General features: G+C 49.7%; 1 protein-coding gene and 1 non-coding gene across 4 annotated transcripts; one reads left to right on the top strand and one right to left on the bottom strand.

The window, feature by feature from the left end:
• The first annotated feature begins 918 nt into the window (after positions 1-918).
• CCN5 (cellular communication network factor 5) lies at positions 919-18,746 on the top strand. 3 transcript variants are annotated; one of them, XM_061437687.1, is made up of 5 exons: positions 919-3,837; positions 4,158-4,272; positions 8,311-8,527; positions 15,010-15,264; positions 17,553-18,746. In XM_061437687.1, the coding sequence occupies exons 2-5, from the start codon at positions 4,213-4,215 to the stop codon at positions 17,771-17,773; spliced, it is 753 nt and encodes a 250-aa protein (XP_061293671.1). In that variant the 5' UTR covers positions 919-3,837; positions 4,158-4,212; the 3' UTR covers positions 17,774-18,746. The 3 variants fall into 3 exon arrangements, with proteins under 3 accessions (XP_061293671.1, XP_061293672.1, XP_061293670.1); XM_061437688.1 differs by lacking the exon at positions 919-3,837 and adding an exon at positions 3,844-4,012 and having other exon boundaries at positions 17,019-18,746; XM_061437686.1 differs by lacking the exon at positions 919-3,837 and adding an exon at positions 3,844-4,012.
• Positions 12,323-12,395, bottom strand: TRNAS-GGA (transfer RNA serine (anticodon GGA)). The gene has a single exon. It is a non-coding gene; the product is annotated as a tRNA-Ser (tRNA).
• Positions 18,747-20,162: the final 1,416 nt, after the last annotated feature.

Below are 20,162 nucleotides of genomic sequence, written 5' to 3' on the forward strand. Positions count from 1 at the left end.
TCTCATCACCCAACGCTGTGATGCCAACCCACGTGCTTCCTGAACTGGCCAGGCCCCAGGACCGCCCGCTGTCCACACTCGCCCAACTTTGGTTATTTAGAGAGAACAAGTTCCAAGCACAAACACACGCTCTGACTCAGAGGGGCCCTGCGGCAGGAGGCAGCACTCCACTGGTGTCTTGTCACCTCCCGGTGCGGCACACTCCGAGCCTCCTTCACTTCCCTTGGAAAGCGCACCCAGCCTCACCCTCTCACTGATGGGGGCGGGACTCCTCCTAGGATAGGATACTGCTGTGAACAAAGTGCCTTTCTCTACCTCCTCCTCATGCCTCCTAGCTTTTTCTATCTTCCTTCTTGCCTCAGAGGAAGAAGTGGTTCAAAGCTGTTCCTCCCAAATGGATACATGTGTATGTATGGCCTAGTCCCTTCAGTGTTCACCTGACACTATCCCAGCATTGTTAGTCCACCATCCGCCAACACAAAATAAAAAGTGAAAAAATAAAAAGCCAAAACAAAACTGTTTCTCCCAGCAAAAATTAATCCATGGTGACAGAGGTCAGAACAGTGAGTACCTTGGGAGGCAGAGCATACAGTCTTGGAAGAGGCATCAGAATCTTTCTGGAAATGTATCTTGGTGGTGGTTACATGGGTGTGTACATATGTGAAGAGTTGTCGAGATGTGCACTTAACACGAGTGCACTGTAAGCATTTCTGTTTATATGTTACCCCTCAATTTAAAAAAATATATACGCCACAGAGAGCTTTCTAAGCAGTAGCAAAAATAAATAACCACAGCATAGGTTTTGGAGTCATATGAACCTCCGCTGAAAATCTGGCTCTGTTTTCTAGCTGTGTGACCTTTGGCAAGCTGCTTAACCTCTCTGGATTTCATTTTTTCTTTTTTTTTTTAATTAAGGTATGGATGACAAGGATTAGAAACACCACTTTTTATAACAAGTACTCAGCACAGGGGCAGTTCCCACTGGGTGCTCAATATGTAATCACTTTCATTATTATTAAAACCAGGGACCTGGAACTTCCCTAGATGTCTAGTGGTGAAGACACTGAACTTCCACTGTGGCAGGCATGGGTTTCGATCCCTGATTGAGGTGCTAAGATCCTGGCCTGGCCAAAACATAGAAAATAAATAAATAAATGTGCAGCTACTTACTCACGTCTGATTCTTTGCGACCCCATGGACTCTAGTCTGTCAGGCTCCTCTCTCCATGGAATTTTCCAGGCGAGAATACTGGAGTGAGTTGCCATTTCCTTCTCCAGAGGAGCTTCCCAGCCCAGGGATTGAACCTGTGTCTCCTGCATTGGCAGGCAGCTTCTTTACCACAAGCGCCACCTGGGATGGTAGTTTAGTTGCTAAGTCGTATCCAACTCTTGTGACCCAGGAGACCAGGGTTTGATCCCTGGGATGGGAAGATCCCTTGGAGAAGGGAATGGCTACCCACGCCAGTATTCTTACCTAGAGAATTTCATGGACAGAGAGTCCTGGTGGACTACAGTCCATGTCAAGAATCAGAGATGACTGAGTGACTAACACCAGTTGTATTTTAATAACATGTAGTTAAGCTTCAAATCAGCATGTTTTGATTTATCCTTTAATAAACCTCTTCGACATGGAGAATTTCTAGGAACGCAGTTGCCAGCAGCACACAGGGTCTCAGGAACACAGGTTCACCAAGAGAGTTCCTAACAGCTTGGAATCTTTTGTACTTGCTCCAAGTACAGTTCCTGCCTCCAGCCCTGCGGTATTACATATTTCTGCATCTCACAAGTAGATTCAAAGAAAACAATGGCTGTAGAGTGATGGAGAAGATGAAGATACAGGTAATTCAAGTCTGTCATCCAAGATGACTTCTTGAAATTTTAATTTGTGTTTAAAATTTAGAAAAGTCAAACAGTGTAGACTGCGAAGGGTAACATTTTTGCATGGTAAGTACAAAATTCTAATTCATAAATGAACTATATTTGTTTCTTCTCACAATGATGACAGATAACACTTTGTTATATGAAGGTGGTGGGTATTCCAAAACTGATCCACTCTGGGTGTAAAATACCCTAGGCCTGCTTCTAACTCAAACATGAGCCTGAATAAATAACACTGTTTCTCATTCTCTCCAAGTCTGGCAACCCACAACCCTCACCCTCAGCCACTTCCTCCAGCCCTAAATGATCAAATCCCACATTTTCATCTTCAACCTCTGTTCACATCAACTCCTCGTCCTGGAACTGCTCCCAGCATCAAGTCACTTTTCTTCCTTGCCAACTGCCCTTTCCCGACTCTTCTGCTGTCCAGCTCCATCACTTTGAGATTTGGGATACTGGGGGAGATGATGGGGGCCAAAGCCTTCTCCAGCCACATTTGACACCCCCCCCCCTCTCGTATTACCTTTGCCAAATTCTACAGTCAAAGCTCATGTCTTTATATCTTCCTGCTCCTAGTGATACTGGTGGTGAGGTTTTTTAAAATATCTACTTATATATTTGGATGCACCGAGGCTTAGCTGTGTCTTTGCAGGATCTTCAGTCTTCGTTGTGGCATGTGGGGTCTGCACTGCTTTTCTTTTACTTCCAGTATTCCTTTTTAAATTGGAGTGTAATTGCTTCACAATGCTGTGATAGTTTCTGCTGCACAACACAGTGAATCAGCTATGCGTGTGTGTGTTAGTCGCTCAGTCGTGTCCGACTCTTTGTGACCCCATGGACTGTAGCCCTCCAGGCTCTTTCATTCATGGAATTTTCCAGGCAAGAATACTGGAGTCGGTTGCCATTCCCTTCTCCAGGAGATCTTCCCAACCCAGGGATCAAACCTGGGTCTCCCACATTGCAGGCAGGCTCTTTACCATCTGAGCCACCAGGGAATCAGCTATATGTATACATACATCCCCTCCTTCTTGGGCCTCCCTCTCGCCCCGACTCCCATCCCACCCCTCTAAAGATCACAGAGCATCAGGATCTTTAGTCGTAGCCTGTGAACTCTTGGTTGCAGCCTGTGGGTTCTAGTTCCCTGATCAGGGATCGAACCTGGCCCCCTGCATTGGAAGCACAGAGTCTCTGGTGGTGTGAATTTCATGTGTCTTACCCCCTCATGTGTGACACCGCTTCCCACCTCACTGTCGGCTCCAGACACAGCAGGCATTCTTGGCTCCCAGAATAGGCCCTGCTGTCACGCGGTCCCCCACCTCTAGGCATCTGTGTGCTGTTCCCTCTGCCTGCAGCATCGTCCTCTCTCACTCCCTTCATCCCTGGCTCCCACTTCAGAGAGCTCACCCTCACCCTCTGTCTGAACAGGACCCTTCCTCTATATTCCCTGAAATTCCACCTGCCGCCACTTACTGTCCTTTCCCCCTCTCAGCTTACCTCCTCTTCAGGAACTGGAGACACCACAGAGGGGCCTCAGAGCTGACTGAATTCAACAAAAAGGATTTGGTTCCTGCAGATCACTGTTGAGGACCCCCTCATGTAGCAGGGCCCAGCAAGAGCACACACTAGGTCCAGCCCGCGTGGGCTCAGCCACCGCAGGTCACCATCCACAGCTCAGCAAGAAGGCCATGGGGAGGCTCCTGGTTGCCAAAAGCAAACGGGCCGCCCAGGGAAGTTTTGCTGTGGGTCACACCCGCTTCTGGACGGCTGCCAATCTTCCTGCCAGAAACCGCAGGCCCGCTGAAGCCGCCTGGAGTCCGGACCACGGGGCTTAGGAGGACTTGGGTCAGCTCTGCAAAGGGGGTGTCTGTGGAGCACTTTCTGGATCTACAGCACCCCCTCTACTGCCAGGGTTGGCCAGGGGGTCTGGGGCAGGGCTCCAGCGGCTCCAGCAGCGGCTTGGGTAGGCCCTTTGGGGCTGGGAGGAGCTACAGAGGCCCCTGCCAGCCTGTCACAGGCTCTCGGCATTGGCACTGGCTCTGACTTTCACACGCACGCACACACACACACACACACACACGCACACACACACATACTGGCAAGCACCCTCTTGGTGGCCTCGGAGGTCTCACCTCCAGGTAAATGGGCTCATCAGTGGGAAGATGAGGATGGGAGAGAAGCAGGGCTACAAAGGCCAGCGTGTGTGTGTGCATGCGTGTATGTGTGTGTGTGTGTGTGTGCGTGCGTGCCTGGGAGTGACCTCACAGCCGCCGGAACATAAAGACTTACAGGTCCTGCCTCCGAGGCTCAAAGCTGGCTCCGTGGGGGACACAGTGACATGAGAGGCACATTTCAGACCCACCTCCTCGCCTTCTCCCTCCTCTGTCTCCTCTCCAAGGTAAGGGGGCCCTGGGCCCCGAAATGTACTGCTGGCTTCCTTGGTGTGGTGGGGGAGATGTGAAATCAGCCAAGGACCCCCTGGAAGAATTCCTGTGGGCCTCCTCTGTTGGGGCTCAGCTGAGCTTCTCTCCCTGATGCCCAGAGAGCTGCTTCCCTCTGGCCAAGTCTGCTGTGTGACCTCAGGCAAATCCCTTCCCCTCTCTGAGTCTTAGCTCCTTCCTCAGTTAAATGGGTATAATGTTCATGAGGCCTTTGGGAAGGTCATTTATCATAGTTCATCTCCAGGGCCGAGCACAGGACCTGGAATATGACAAATGTTTAAGAGAGGACTTTCATGATTACCAATCCCTGAAGTCCCTCTGCAAACAGAAGTGGGTCCCCTCATTATAAATGGGGAGCCTCAAGAGGGGGCCTGCTTTGTCTAACTAGGAGCTAGGATTTGAATGGATGTTGGGTGCCTAGCCCATTGGAAGTTTCATACAAAGGCATTAATGCTGTCGGGCCCTCAGGCAGTGAGTGGCCTGCTGACCCTAGCTGGAGGGGGTAGGGAGACAGCTCTAGAGAATAAAGACCTTCTCCTGTGGGATATTTTCAAAGGGCTTGTGGAACATCCACCTTGCCTAACATGCCCAACAACCTCATCAGGAATGATTATTTCCTGTTTTCAGTCAAGCAAGGCTCAGAGAGGGTAAGCAACTTGCTTGAAACCACACAGCATCAAAGCAATAGAGGAGACAGAGGCCAGGACTGGCCTGGGTGTGAGGAGAGGGGACTGCAGTCTGTATCTCTCCACCTCCAACCTGGACCGAGGCCACAGTTGCTGAGCCTGCCATCACCTTAGCAAATGCCAAGTTCCCGGTGTCATGGGGATTGGCCCTGCTGCAAGCTATGATCTCACTATATTTTCATGCTCTTTTGAGAATCGCAGGCAGGAACGCCTCTCTCCTGGATCCAGGCAGTGGTTGGGGGAAGGCTGAGAACCCTGCTGGCATCCTAACCTTGCTTTTTGTTCTTCCAAACCGGGATGGTCAGGACATGATGCCAGGAAGGGTGGCATGGGTAGGGGGAGCTGGGGACTTGGGGTTCTGGGCCTGGGATCAAACGATAGGCCAAAATGAAGCAGTCCTAGACTCACTGTTCTCTCCCCCAGCCCTCCATTCTTCCCAGGCCCCAGGGAGCCAGGCAATATCCCACTCAGAACGCAGGGACTTAGTCATCACACACATGAAAGCCGTGACAATCCTCAGAGAGAGAATTTCAAGTCTCGCAGGCAGGTTGTGAGCTCCTGAGCTCAGGCCTGTGGACAGAGACAGGTGGTAGAGACCTGGAAACAAGCCAGGCCACATTGACCAGAAGTTGGCCATGACCTCAGTAAAACCCTGATTCCAAGATAGATGGTCTCCACCTCATTTTACTTAGGAGGAAACTGCTCCCTCTCAGTGCAGCAGTGAAGTGTCCAAGGCCACACAGCGTGTCAGTGGTAGAACTTGGATCTCAAGTCTTGCTTGGAAGATTCCCTGTCCAGGGCTCTTGCGCAGCTGGGGACCACAGCAAAGGAAGGTCTGGGACAACCAAGTGTGACGAGGCAGCTTGAACATGGGAATGGGCTGGTTGGAAAGGGTGTAGAGATAGAGACTAGACAGGACCTCTCCCTCCTTGGCTGTGCTGAAACACCCTCCCTGACTTGTCCCCATCCCTCTTGAACAAACAGTTAGTTGACGCAGAGGCTAAGCTAGCATCAGAGCCATAGGTGACAAGAGGTGGGTGTGGTTAAGAGCCTGGTCTTGGATGCATATGAACCTTGATTCTGTTCCTGATCTACCTGTTATTGGTGATGTCGCTATACTGCTTTAAGCTTCAGTTTCCCTGTCTTTAAAATGGGTATGATGCTGGACTTCCCTGGCAGTACAGTGATTAAGACTGCGTGTTTCCTCTGCAGGGAGCACGGGTTCAATCCCTGGTCGGGGAACTAAGATCCCATACGCCACATGGTACAGCCAAAATAAATAAATAAAATGGGCATAATGCTGTAGCTCCCACTGGAGGGTTAAACTAGCACATTACAGAGCTCAGCGCATGGTGTGCCCGTGGTGAATGACAGTCACGGGCATCGGTGTCATCAGGTCCCTCCTGTAGATCCAGCCCTGTCAAGCTTGCCCTGTAGACAGCCCAAAGTGAGAACCCAGGTGCAAAGCACACAGCTTATGTCCTGGCACCTCTGCTTTCAGGAGGAAAGGACCCAAGAGCCATTTCTGGTCAAAAGCCTACCCCTCACCCTGCTTATTTCCCACCAACTCAGGGAGCTCAGCCTCTGAGGGTTTAGAAGGGAAACCCAAAGTCCAGCTGATTGTTTCTCAGGTCAGTGCCATGTGGATCACATCTGGATTTATGAAAATGCAGATTCAGAGTCATAAGGAAGGGCCCTGGATGCTGCATGACTAACAAGCTTCCCGGTGCTGCTGCTGCCGGTCCAGACCTCACTTTGAAGGGTGAGGCTAGACCATCCTCTCTAGAATCTGGTGTCACCCAGTTTCCTGCTTGAAATGCCTGCGGAGATGGGAACTCGTCCTCTGGCAAGGCTCCAGGCACACAGCTGCACACTCACATCTAATGTTACCAGTGCCATCGTAGATGGGCCCTGTCATTGCTTCCTGGTCTGTGACCCACCCTCCCACACACACACAGGTCTGCCAGTTTGGAACGGCCCCTAGTGGCCACGGTGGGAACTGCAGGCCATAGAGAGGTTTGCAGGACTAGGAGTCCTAAGGGTGGGAAAGGTAGGGATTAGGGCAGAGAGGTCATTGCCTGCTTTGGGGCCACACACAGGAGGTTATTAGGAGGTTATTAATTTCACCTTCCAAAACTGCATCCAATTCTTCAATCCTCTACACAAAACCCTCCAGACTTCCAAGGGCCCTCAGGTGGGGTGGGTCACTAGTAACACCTTGAATTATGCATGGCCCTCGGTCCCTACCTTCCAATGGACATATGGGGAACCTAGAGTGTCTGGTTTCTGGTTTGGTTGTTTCTCGGTCCTAAGTGAGGAGGGGCAGTCAGGACACTTGGGTTGATACCTTGAGCCTGCCCCTGGGGGTGGGACCCTGGCTGGGGCTTTTCCCTGTTACAGGAAGTCTACACCCACTCTGGGTCTGTGGGTCTTCAGTGGAGAAGCACACTCCCAGCCAAGTAGCTAACCCACGGGGACTGTGTCTCTTCCTCTCTCTGGAACTCAGTCTCCCCATCTTTATATGGCGGGGAGAAGGGTTAGAGTGGAGGTGAGGTACCAGTAACCTAGCTGTGCGTCAAACACCCCTGGATAGCTCGTTAAAAACAGATTCCAGGGCTGGGCCTCTGGAAGCTCTGAATTGATAAGTCCCACAGGAGGCCAAGTTTTCCTGGCTTATTTGAGGCTCATCTGGAAACATATCCTAGATTGTTCCAAAGATCAAAAACATCCATGATACTGTTTGATTTATTCAGTCCTCAGGATAAATATCCACAGTCCTCCTGCTAGAAAACGTATAGTACCCTGTCATTTTAATCCTCTGTTCTGTTGGTTTTGCCTCTGTAAGTTCCCAGAAGGCAGAGGCTAAGCCCGCTATTATAATTCACATACCAGTCATCATAGCTAAATGCATGGAGCATCTCCTGCATGGCAGGCTGTGAACTAAAAGTTTTATATGCCTCATTTCATGTACTCCTCAAAACAATCCTCTGAGTTATATATTATTGCCCCCTCTTCACAGATGAGGCAGTTGAGGCTCAGAGAACTTAAGTAACTTGCCCAAGGCTGCTCCGCTAATAAGCGACAGAGTTAAGACAGGAATTCTAATCCAGAGCCCTTGCTCATGACCACAATGCCATGCTGTCTCATACAGAGTGACGTGGGGGTGCTGGGGTTCAAGGCCAGGTCTATGTCACTCTGGGGCCAAGGTGTGATGCTACACTGCACAGCCTGGCAGAGAAGGAGTCAGTCATGAGGGTCTCACTGCCCACCTTGAATGACCTTGGCTGAGGGAGGTCTCTGTCTCTGCAGGTGTGTGCCCAGCTGTGCCCCACACCATGTGCCTGTCCCTGGCCACCACCCCGATGCCCACCGGGGGTGCCCCTGGTGCTGGACGGCTGCAACTGCTGCCGGGTATGTGCGCGGCGGCTGGGGGAGCCCTGCGACCATCTCCACGTCTGTGACCCCAGCCAGGGCCTGGTCTGCCAGCCCGGGGCGGGCCCTGGCGGCCGGGGGGCCGTGTGCCTCTGTAAGCAGGTTTGCGGGTCTGGTGGAGGGGGTGATGGGGAGGGGGTCAAGGACTTCAGGTCCTGAGTCCAGGAGAAGTCGTCTTCATTCCCAGCCAAACCTGGTGACACAAGGTTCCCTAAGCCCGCTCCTCACTTCTTTTGTCTTTGCTCAGATCACACCCACTACCCAAACAGCCTACCTCCCTTCTTATCCATCCAGATCTAGCCATCTTTCAAAGCCGAGCGCAAACACCTCCTCCCCTGATCAGCCCTCCCAGATTCTTCAAACCAGAGGTCACCACCCTTTCTCAGAACCCTCACGACACTCTTGGGAAAATGAAAGGGCAGCTCTCTATTTCAGGCGTAAGGTGTATCAGGCCCTGCACTAAGCACTTACCTCCTAAGTCACACGATCCTCACAATAATCCTCTGCGGTAAGTACTTTCAGACCATTTTATAGATGAGGAAACTGAGGTTCCGTAATACTAACAGACATGTTTAACGTTACACAGCTGGGGGCTGGGTCAAACAGGCTCTGAAGCAGCATTCCGTTCTGTCTTTTTCTGGGGTTGGGAGCCCTTGAACCTGTGAACCCTGAGTTTGCTATTTCCTAGCAACCTTGAGCATGTTACACCTCCCACCACTCTACCCTTGTGCCCTCCGCGTGGGCTTTAGGTCAGGGTTTCTCAACTTTGCTCCCGGGTCATTTGGGACTGAGTAATTCTCTGCTGTGGGATGCGGTTCTGTGCATGATAGGAATTAAGGCAGCATCCCTCGTCTCTACCTGCTGGATGCCAGTAGCACCCCAAACAGCAAGTCGTGACCATCTCCCTTCACATGTTGCCTAGGGAGAAAAATCGCCCCCAGTGGAGAACCACTGCTTTAGAGAAATAGAAAGGGGTGGGGACTGTTCTGTACTCTATTTTTCTTTTTAAATAAGCCTTACAGAGCACTTTACCGTTCCCATCTTTGTACATGTAGCACTTTAAAAAAAGAATGGGAGAGAGAAAGGAAGAAAGGCTCATGAATCACTGACAATGAATCCATCTATAGGAAAAAAAAAACTTGTTAAAAAGAAAAACACAACTTACAGGGACTTCCCTGGTGGTTCAGCGGCTCAGCCTCCACACTCCCAACGCAGGAGGCCTGGGTTCGATCCCTGGTCAGGGAATTAGATCCCAAATGCCACAACTAAAATGATCCCACATGCCACAACGAAGATGGAAGACCCCATGTGTTGCAACTAAGACCCAACACGGCCAAACGAATTTTTTTTTTTTTAAAAGGACTTATAGACATAAAATTATCAATGGTAAATCCCTGTTAAATACTTTTTTCTGATAAGGGGAGTATAATAATGAGAAAGGGGTGATGTCTCTTATAAACTTAGAGATGATTGGTAATAAAAATGTACCTACAAATGTGGTTGCCCAAGGGAGAGGGGTCAGGGAGGGAAGGACTGAGAGTTTGGGATTAGATTAGCAGCTGTGAACTATTATAAATAAAATGGACAGGATGGGGGTTCAGGCTGGAGGGGACACATGTATGCCTATGGCTGGCTCATGGTGATGTGTGGCAAAAACCATCCCAATATTGTAAAGTAATTATCCTCCAATTAAAATTTTAAAAAAAATGACCAACAAAAATGTCCTACTGTATAGCAACTGTATAGCACAGGGAACTATATTGGATTCCCTATAGGTACACCACAGTGGAAAAGAATGTAAAAAATGTCTTTATGTGTATGACTGAGTCACTTTGCTATACAGCAGAGATTGGCACAGCATTGTAAATCAAATATACTTCCATTTAAAAAATCAAATAAATATCACCTATGAAGGGAGAAAAAAATGTACCTAAAGAAAAAACTCAGAAAAGCAACACTTAGCTTATCAGGCTGTTATCTAGAGAAGCCATCACACATGTCAAGCACTTGGCAAAATTTGTTTATTGAACACATGCCTAGCACTTACCTAGAGTTTCAAAATATCACCTCATTTAACCTCTCAACAACCATATGAAGTAGCTCCTAATGTCATCCCCATTTTGTAAATGGAAAAAAGAGGCCCAGAGAGGTTAAGTAATTTGCCCAAGGTCACACAGCTCAAAAGTGGCTGAGCTGGGATTTGAACACAGGGAGCTGACTCCACAATCTTTGTTTCTTTCACTCTACTGTCTGCCGCTCAGTATATGACTAGTTACTGTCACTAAATTTATTATGGGGCTTTTCTTATTCCACCTTGATTCAGACTTTGAATACCTGGAGGCCAAAAATTTGTTTGGTCCTTGCTCCTTTCTGCAACTTCCAGCTCTGGTTGGGTGACACCAAATGTGTCTCATGAATGTGTAATGAATTACAGGTGCTCGTGAGTGTGTAATGATTGGAACTGAGTGGAGGCTGGGAGCTAGGGAAGCCTCAGCCGAGGCAGAACTAAGACGGCACAGAGACTGAGCCTGGGTCTTGGCTCTGGAGGGAACATGCTGGGCCAAATCTCTCCTCTCACCCACTAGCTGGACAGCCCCTCTCTCGGGGACTGCCTCTGAGCTGTGTGCATGTTCAGTGTGGCTTGCTTTCTTTTAAGATTTTTTTTTTTTTTTTGATGTGGACCATTTTAAGTCTTTATTGAGTTTGTTACTGTATTGTTTCTGTTTTATGCTTTGGTTTTTTGACATTGAGGCAAGTGGAATCTTAGCTCCCCAACCAGGGATCGAACCCACAACCCTGCTTTGGAAGGCTAAGTCTTAACCACTGGAGCACCAGGGAAGCCCTTCTCCCTCACTTTAAAAGCAGAGCTTCCCCGGCTCAGCCAAGGGCAACTCCATCTTTTTTCCGTGGCTCAGCCTCAAATTCTGGAGTCATCCTTGACTTCTCTCTCATCTTTTTCCACATCCCACTCACTCCCCACCAGTAAATCCTTCACAATATTTCCACCGGGCCTGATCCCCACCGTAACTCATCTGGATTTTGCAGAGACCCCTTAACTGTCTCCCTGCTTCCGTCCTTGGTCCCTAGTCTGTTCTCAACACAGCAGACTGAGGGCTCCTTTAAATACGTAAATCAGATCACAGGTCAAGTCCCTCCTCTGCCTAAAAGCCTCCCGTAGCCTCCCATCTTCTCAGAGTAAGAGCCAAAGCCCTCTCAGCAGGCAACAAGGACCCTGCTCCTGTTTTCTCTCTGACCCGTCTAACTCCCTCCTGCCCTCTGCTCCATCCTCACTGGCCTCCCAGATACCCCAGGCACGCTCCCACCTCAGGGCCTTTGCACAGGCTGTTCCTGCTACCGGCATTCTTTTCCCCAGATTTCTGCATGGCAAGTTCTCTCTCCTCCTTCACATCTTTACCCAAACATCACTTTCTCAGTAAGGCCTTCCCTGATCACCATATTGAAAAATTACAACCCTGCTCTACTCCTCAAACCTGCCCTCCTTTATTTTTTGAGCACTAATCGACATCTAACATCACAAACTCAACTTTGTTTCTTGTGTTTGTTTCCACTAGAGCGAAGCTCCAGTGAAGGCAGGATTTTGGCTGGTTTTAGTCATTGCTATGTCACAAGTTGCCTAGAGCAATGTCTGGCACATAGTAGGCACTCAGTAAATAATTGTTGAGTGCATAAACAATAATGACAGTTCTGGTGGGGCTTGTGTGAAGGTACCATTTGGTGGGGTAATGGTGCAGTGAAAGTAAAAGTGAAGTCACTCAGTCGTGTCCGACTCTTTGCGACCCCATGGACTGTAGCCTACCAAGCTCCTCCCTCCATGGGATTCTCCAGGCAAGAGTACTGGAGTGGGTTGCCATTTCCTTCTCCAGGGGATCTTCCTGACCCAGGGATCGAACCCAGGTCTCCTGCATTCCAGGCAGACGCTTTAACCTCTGAGCCACCAGGGAAGCCCTAATGGTGCAGTAACAGGCACCATTTATGGAGCATGTACTATGAACAAGTCCTTTATATACATGATTTCACTTTATCCTTAATAATGAGGTATTATCACTATTTTGAGGGTGAAGGAACTGGGGCTCAGAGAGGTTAAGTCACCTGCCTAAGGTCCTACAATGTACAAGTGTGTGCATGCTAAATTGCTTCAGTCGTGTCAGATTCTTTCAACTCCATGGACTGTAAACCCCCAGGCTGCTCTCTCTACGGGATTCTCCAGGTAAGAATACTGGAGTGGGTTGCCATTTCCTTCTCCAGGGGATCTTCCCGATCCAGGGATCAAACTCGCATCAAACTCGCATCTCTTATGTCTCCTGCACTGGCAGGCAGGTTCTTTACTAATATGCAAGTGGCTGCGGGTACAAACAAACAAACACAAATCCTTGGTGTTCCTTCTCCTGCCAGGGACTCTCAGAGAGAAAGGGATGCAGAAATTACCAGATGACAAGATTATGCCCTGAAGTTATTTGGGGGAAGCTGCTGGACAAGGAGACCATTGGAGAGAGCCCAGAAGGAGAAGGGTTTTATACGTGTGTATAGGTGTGGGTCCATGGGGTCGCAAAGAGTCGGACACGACTGAGCGACCTTACTTTCACTTTCATAGGTGTGGGGGTCTCACAGCAAGTACATTTGGAGGTGCCTCATGGTGTCTGGGACCATGCACATGACGCACACAGATCCCAGGGTGGAGACTGCTGCCCAGGGATCATAACCCCCCCACCCCCACCCCAATCAGCTTTGAACTGGAGGACCCAGGAGAGATGCCAGGAAACCTTGCTAAAGTTATTATCCCCTGGGATTTGAACCAGGTCTCTGTGCCTCTAAAATTCCCGCATGTATGTGGACCTATTTGAGGTTTTTCTCAGCAGACCTGGGAAAAGCAGCTTCCCATGAGTCTTGTCTCCCAGATCCAGCTGAAGTGCCACCCACATATCCAGGAAACCCTCCTTTCTCTGCACTTCCTGAGTGGCTCACAGACACCTCTGCAGGGCTCTCGATTTATTCTGTCTTGGAGATGCAGCGTCCACATCTGTGCCCTGCACTGACCCTTGAGTCCCCCTGGGTAAGGACTGGCTCTCAGTCCTGTCTGGGAGCACAGTGGGTGGTACCCAGGAAGGGCGCGGTGTATCTGAAAGGAATAAGGAATCAGGACTATTTTATCAGTGTCTCTCATGTGCTGAGTCTTGTGCCAGGCATTCATTCCAGGGGCATTTCCTGTGGTTCTGTGTGTCCCATCCATGCTCTGAGCTGGCACAGGAGATGCCAGGATGAACACTCTCAGCCCCAGCCCTCAAGGAGTTCATGGCCAGTGGAGGAAGAGGCTGTGATGCCCATAATATTTGAGGGCTTCCTCCAAAGAGTGTTTCTTGAATTCCTAACCCTGTGTTAGATGTGTCCCTGAAGGTTCTAATCACTGTTCTCATCGTTGCTATTGTTAAAGTGACTCAGAGAAGTTTAGTCACTTACCCCAAGTCACACAGCTAGCAAGTTAAGCCCTGACCTGATGGTGGTAACTGTAACACAGCAGATGGACAAGGAAAGTTTGTGGCATGAAATCTCCATGCATATATAATAGTCATAATATTTTATATGTTTATATTAAATAATACATATTATTAATTATATTATATATGGGCTTCCCAGGTGATGCTAGTGGTATAGAATCTGCCTGCCAATGCAGCAGACACAAGAGACCCCGGTTCCATCCCTGGGTTGGGACGATCCCCTGGAGAAGGAATTGGCAACCCACTCCAGTATTCTTGTCTGGAAAAATCCCATGGACAGAGGAGCCTGGCAGGCTACAGTCCATAGAGTTGCAAAGAGTCGGACACGACTGAGCACTTGTCAGCAATACATTAATATTTATATTATTAATAATATATAATAATTTATACTAATAACAACAACAGAGCAGCTAGGATCTACTGAAGGTCTCCTTCATGTTGTATTCATTACAAACACCATTCATTTATAGTCTATATCACACTTAAATAAGTACCATTATAACCCACTTTGGGCTTCCCTTGTGGCTCAGCTGGTAAAGAATTCGTCTCTGATGCGAGAGACCTGGGTTCAATCCCTGGTTTGGGAAGATCCCCTGGAGAAGGGAACGGCTACCCACTCCAGTATTCTGGCCTGGAGAATTCTATGGACTATACAGTCCATGGGGTCACCGCAAAGAGTCAGACACGACTGTGCGCCTTTCACTTCACTTCATAACCCACTTTGCAGGTGAGGAAACTAAAAGCGGAAGTAGAATCGCTTGGCCAAAGTCCACAGCTAGCAAACAAGCTGGAACCAGGCCAGTCTTCCTGCAAGCCTGTTCCAGGAAGCAGCCTGGCACGCTGTCTTCCTGCGGGTGACAGGACAGGACCGCTCTGATTGGGGGTGGGCTGGGGTGGAGGAGGGGCGGAGCCCCTGCAGCGCTCAGTTTCCCCAAGGGCTCTGCGTCCCCAGCGCCTCCAGACCAGCTCCGCAGAGAGGACCCGGCGGAGGAGGCGGCGGGCGCAGCCCTGCCCAGGGAAAAGTTGGGGGGTCGCCGATGGAGGCCCAATTTCTCCTCCGCAGGGGGAGAAGATGACGGCAGCTGCGAGGTGAACGGCCGCCTCTACCGGGACGGGGAGACCTTTCAGCCTCACTGCAGGCTCCGCTGCCGCTGCGAGGACGGCGGCTTTACTTGTGTGCCCCTTTGCAGCGAGGACGTGCGGCTCCCCAGCTGGGACTGTCCGCACCCCAGGAGGGTGGAGGTCCCGGGCAAGTGCTGCCCTGAATGGGTGTGCGACCAGGGAGTGGGGCTGGGAGTCCAGCCCCTCCCAGCCCAAGGTGAGTGCCGGGCTGGTCCAGGGCTGTTTGGAGTGGTGGAGGGAGGGCGATGGGCGGGGGATGGGGGTGGGGTAGGAATGGGGGAGGGGGAGGGGTTGGGGGAGGGGTTGGGGAGGGGCGGGGCGGGGCCTCTTAGGTACCAGGACAACTGGATACATCAAAGCCAAGGTTATACTGACAAAAGCTAGGAGGGGCAGGTGGCTAAGGGGACTCTTAGGAAAATGGAACTGACCAAACAAGATGCAGAGGTGCAAGTATATGATTTTAAATAACACACAATTAAAAATAAAAATTGGTGGCAGAGTAGAGAGAGGAAAAGAGGGTTAGGACACTTGAACCAAGTTCTCACATTTCACAGCAGAGGTATAATATAGAGGTATATTATTATAATATAGATTGTCATTATACTGACATGGATACATATTAATATAACACAGTTTAAATATTATATAATATTATTATGTCATTATTGGGGTTTATTAAAAGAGGAATTCTAAACTGAATGGGGCAAGGTGGTTGCCTCCAGAATGTGGGCCTAGAGGTCGGCAGGAAAGACAGTGACCTCAGCCTGTAAACTCTTGAGTTTGAGAGATTATGTTATGTATGGTAGGTCACTAGGATTTTTGTTTTTTAATTTTTTAAATTTATTTTTAATTAGGGGCAAATTGCTTTACAATGTTGTGCTGGTTTCTGCTACACAACAATGCAAATCAGCCATAATTATACATATTGTCACTGCTGCTAAGTCGCTTCAATCGTGTCCGACTCTGTGCGACCCCACAGACGGCAGCCCACCAGGCTCCCCCGTCCCTGGGATTCTCCAGGCAAGAACACTGGAGTGGGTTGCCATTTCCTTCTCCAATGCATGAAAGTGAAAAGGGAAAGTGAAGTCGCTCTGTCGAATCCGACTCTTCTCGACCCCATGGACTGCAGTCCACCAGGCTCCTCCATCCATGGGAGTTTCCAGGCAAGAGTACTGGAGTGGGGTGCCATTGCCTTCTCCGCATATTGTCACTAGGGAAACTATTATTATTATTATATGAATATGATTTTTTAAGGCAACCGAAAAGAGAGCATTGGTTGCATAGGAGATGGTGCCGCCGGAGAGGCAGTAGAATGCGGCAGCTTAAGCATGGAGGCTGCCTGAGTTCTAAGCCCAACTGTGTGACTCTGAGAAAATTGTTTAACTGCTCTGTCTCAGCTCCTCCAACTATGAGAATAAGCACATCCACCTCACAGAACTGTTGTGAAGCCTGGATGAGTAAATACAAGCGAAGCAGTTAGGACAGAGCCTGGCACACAGCACTCCAGGGCCTTAGCTGTTATCATCCCAACAATGGAATATGATACATCTGTTTAAATATTGGGTTGGCCAAAAATACCTTCAGGTTTCCCTTAAGTTGATGCAGACAAACCCGAAGGATCTTTTTGGCCAACCCAGTACACTGGTGAATGCCGATAGGTTTGCCTTACATGTAAAAAGCAGGCCAGGGCAATGGATATGTAATTTGAACTCCACTGTGTGTGTGCATATGTGTGTGTCTACAGCCATATGAACACATAGACATCCTACACATGTGTGGATAACAAAAGGTGTATCAACCAGGCCACTAGTGACATTTGAGCCGGGTCGCGTCTTTGTTGTGAAAGGATGTCCTGTGCAGTGTAGGATGTTTAGCAGCATCTGTGCTAGACTTCAGTAGCCTCCACCCCTCACTTGTGACCAGTAAAACATGTCTCCAAACATTGACAAGTATCTTCCAGGGGGCAAAACGGTCTGCAGTTAAGAACCACGGGTTACAAAAGAACAGAGGAAGGACACAAAATATTAACAGAGCAGAGCAAGACTGGAGGAGGAGGAAAAGCTAGACCACGATGAACCCGCCACCCTGTTCCAGACCTGGCCTCTCCGTCACCAGCATCCCTGCCGCCAGGTCACGGGCAGCACCACACACAGGCCCCAACCTCCTCCCTACGATGCTACTTATCACAGGACTTGTGGAGGATACAGAAGTGAGACACTCGCCCTTTATTGGAGGACCGTCATGGTCAATCCCATCATAGCTGCCTGATAACCAATATTTCAGAAGTGCTGACAAGAACCAGGCACTGTTAAGCACTTCACATCCACTATTTTATTCATGCCTAACGATCAACTATTAGGAAATTTACATGGGAAGAAACCGAGGTCCACAGAAGTTAAGCAACGTGACCCAGATTGCACCGCAAGCCAGTGGGTAGAGTTGGCTGCCAAACCTTGCCGAACTGACCCCCTCTCTCTCCCCCAGGATCCCAGTTTTCTGGCCTTGTCGCTCCCCCAGCCCCTGGCGTCCCCTGCCCGGAATGGAGCACCGCCTGGGGTCCCTGCTCGACCACCTGCGGCCTGGGCGTGGCCACCCGAGTGTCCAATCAGAACCGCTTCTGCCGCCTGGAGACCCAGCGCCGCCTGTGCGTACTGGGGCCCTGCCCACCCGCCAGGGGCCACAGCCCAAGAAGCAGAGCCTTTTAGAGCTAGGCTGAGGATGGAGACTCTGTGTCAGCCGCTCGGCAGGCAGTCTGGGTTGCAGGCCACAGTCCGGCTTGGGTCTGCCATCCAGGCCCTGAAGGACAAGCGTATTTCCAAGCCAGCTGGTCCCTCTGGACCCCGAGATGCCGCGGGAAGCATGCCCTAGTTCCCTTCGCTCTCACTCACAGCCTAGGAGAATGGCCACGTTTCTTCTGAGCCATTCACAGCCTCTATCAAAGACACGCACAGAGCTTTTTCCAGGAGATGGGCAACCATCCCCCCTTAATCATTAGACTGAAGCAGGTGCTGGGCTGGATGGGCTATTTTTCTAGGGGTGCAGCGAAGAGGGGCACAGAGATTCTCAGCCTCCTGCTTCCTTTCCTGGAGTGAGGTAGGAACATCCCTGAACACGCGTCTGTGTGTCAGACTTGTGCTGAGAAAACCCTCCCTCCCCACCCTGGGCAGAATTCAGGGACTGAATTCTATGTAAATCACCCTGTCTTGAAGACAGTCAAAATGGGACCCTTAAATGTCCCTTAAAGGGACCCATCAAACCCAACTCGTATTAGTAAGAACTAACCGTTTTCACGACTCCGCAATGCACCAGGCCAAGCTACACATTATACAAGTCAGTGCTGGGAAACATTCTGGACTAGAGAAAAGCAGGGGAGGATGAAGAATGCCTCCCAGAAACCGGGGAACACGGCCTGAAATAAACCAACCCTCGTGTGAAATCCTGTTTGGAGTCGCAGGTTTTATTGTTTTGTTGTTGTCCAGTTGCTCAGTTGTGTCCGACTGACTCTTTGCGACCCCACGGACCGCAGCAAGCCAGGCTCCCCTGTCCCTCGCCATCTCCCAGAGTCTGCCCAAGTGTAAAAGCAAACAAACAAAAATGCCACATACAAATGTCATGTCCTCTTCTGCAGTCTACCTGTATTTGTTTAAAAATAAAAACTGTGTTTTCATCGGAACCCCACCAGGACATTAGAATATATTCTTGGTATTTTACCAGGATTTCTTCTTATTAAACTAATCTGATTGAGGGATGATTCACACCCAGTTAAATGCACCGGTCTTAAGTGCATGGTTTCACGAGTCTTTACAAATGTATGCACCTATATGACCACACCTCAGAAAAGGTGTAAAACATTTGCATCATCACAGAACATTTCCTCTGAGGACTTCCCCAGTGGTCCAATGGTTAAGACGTTGAGCTACCAATACAGGGAGCACAGGTTCGATCCCTGGCAGGGGAACCAAGATCCCACATGCCATGTGGCACAGCCAAAGATTTTTAAAAAAGAAGAAAATTTCCCCTGGCCAGGTGATCCCCTCTACCCGCAAGGGCAACTGCTGTTCTGATTTCTATCATAGATGAAGTGTTGTTATGTTTGAACTTCATGTAGAGTCATACAGTAGGTATTCTTTAATGAAGGGCTTCATTCCCTCAATACCAGCCCTAAGGGTGGAGAGGCAGAGAGAAGGCAAAGCCCAGAAGCCAGGACAAGAAGGCGGAAGATGGACTCACAGCAGGGCTGTCTGCTGGGAGCGGAAGCCACCATGGAGATGCAGCCTTGATCCTAACAAAAGGCAGATGGAGATGGGGAGAGAGAACCCAGCTTCTGCTCTCTCCCAGCCCCCAATTCCCAGAAGTGCCTCCCATTGGTCAAACCTCCTGGGCAGACCAGGGAGCCCAGGAATGCAGTGCCCTGAGGTTCAAAGCCGAGCTGGGCGACAGGCGATCCCCAGCACACAGGTGGTCAGTGACCTGCTCCTCAGTACGTTGGCCTCCAGCACTTCAGTCGGGTACCACCTCCTTTGGGAACCCCATTTTGAGAAATCACAGGCAGCTTTTGGAACCATTTAATCTTCACAAGATAGAACTAACTCTGATTCACAGATGAGGAAGCAGCTTGGAAGCATGATCTGTCCAAAAGCTGGTTTACAATTAGGTGGGATTTTAGTCCAAGCCAAGTTTATCTGACTTTTCAGGCTGGGCCTGTGGTCTCTCAGAGGCTGAGAGCTTTGGTGTGTCTGGTTCTATATGAGTAAATTCTGCACACATTACCCGGAACAAGTCTGATAACATGCTGAGAGCCAGGATGAGAACCATGGACCTTCACTGAACTATTCCTGCATATGGGGCTCTCTCCGCCAAGAGTGCTACCCACATAATTACATGTCACACTTGGGACATCCCTAAAGGAAAGTGCTACTGATGTTCCCATTTTAGAGATGGGTAAACTGAGACTCCGAGTGATTAATGAGTTGTGCTGGGGTTGTGCTGCTGGACTCTGGACCAGGTTGGCTGCAAGGCCCATGACCTCACCCCTGAGAAGCTGTAAGCAGAGCCATGAAGAGTGGGCCCGGCCAACCTGCCCACCTGTTCCTG

The sequence above is a fragment of the Bos javanicus genome, chromosome 13, assembly GCF_032452875.1.
Source record: "Bos javanicus breed banteng chromosome 13, ARS-OSU_banteng_1.0, whole genome shotgun sequence".
Taxonomy (NCBI): Eukaryota; Metazoa; Chordata; class Mammalia; order Artiodactyla; family Bovidae; genus Bos; species Bos javanicus.

What these genes read in the sequence shown, in the direction of transcription:
- CCN5 (XM_061437687.1), top strand. Translation starts at nt 4,213, where the DNA reads ATGAGAGGCACATTTCAGACCCACCTCCTCGCCTTCTCCCTCCTCTGT. An exon ending in CCGGGGGGCCGTGTGCCTCT is followed by an intron (nt 8,528 to 15,009) that starts GTAAGCAGGTTT and finishes TCTCCTCCGCAG; the next exon opens with GGGGAGAAGATGACGGCAGC. An exon ending in CCAGCCCCTCCCAGCCCAAG is followed by an intron (nt 15,265 to 17,552) that starts GTGAGTGCCGGG and finishes TCTCTCCCCCAG; the next exon opens with GATCCCAGTTTTCTGGCCTT.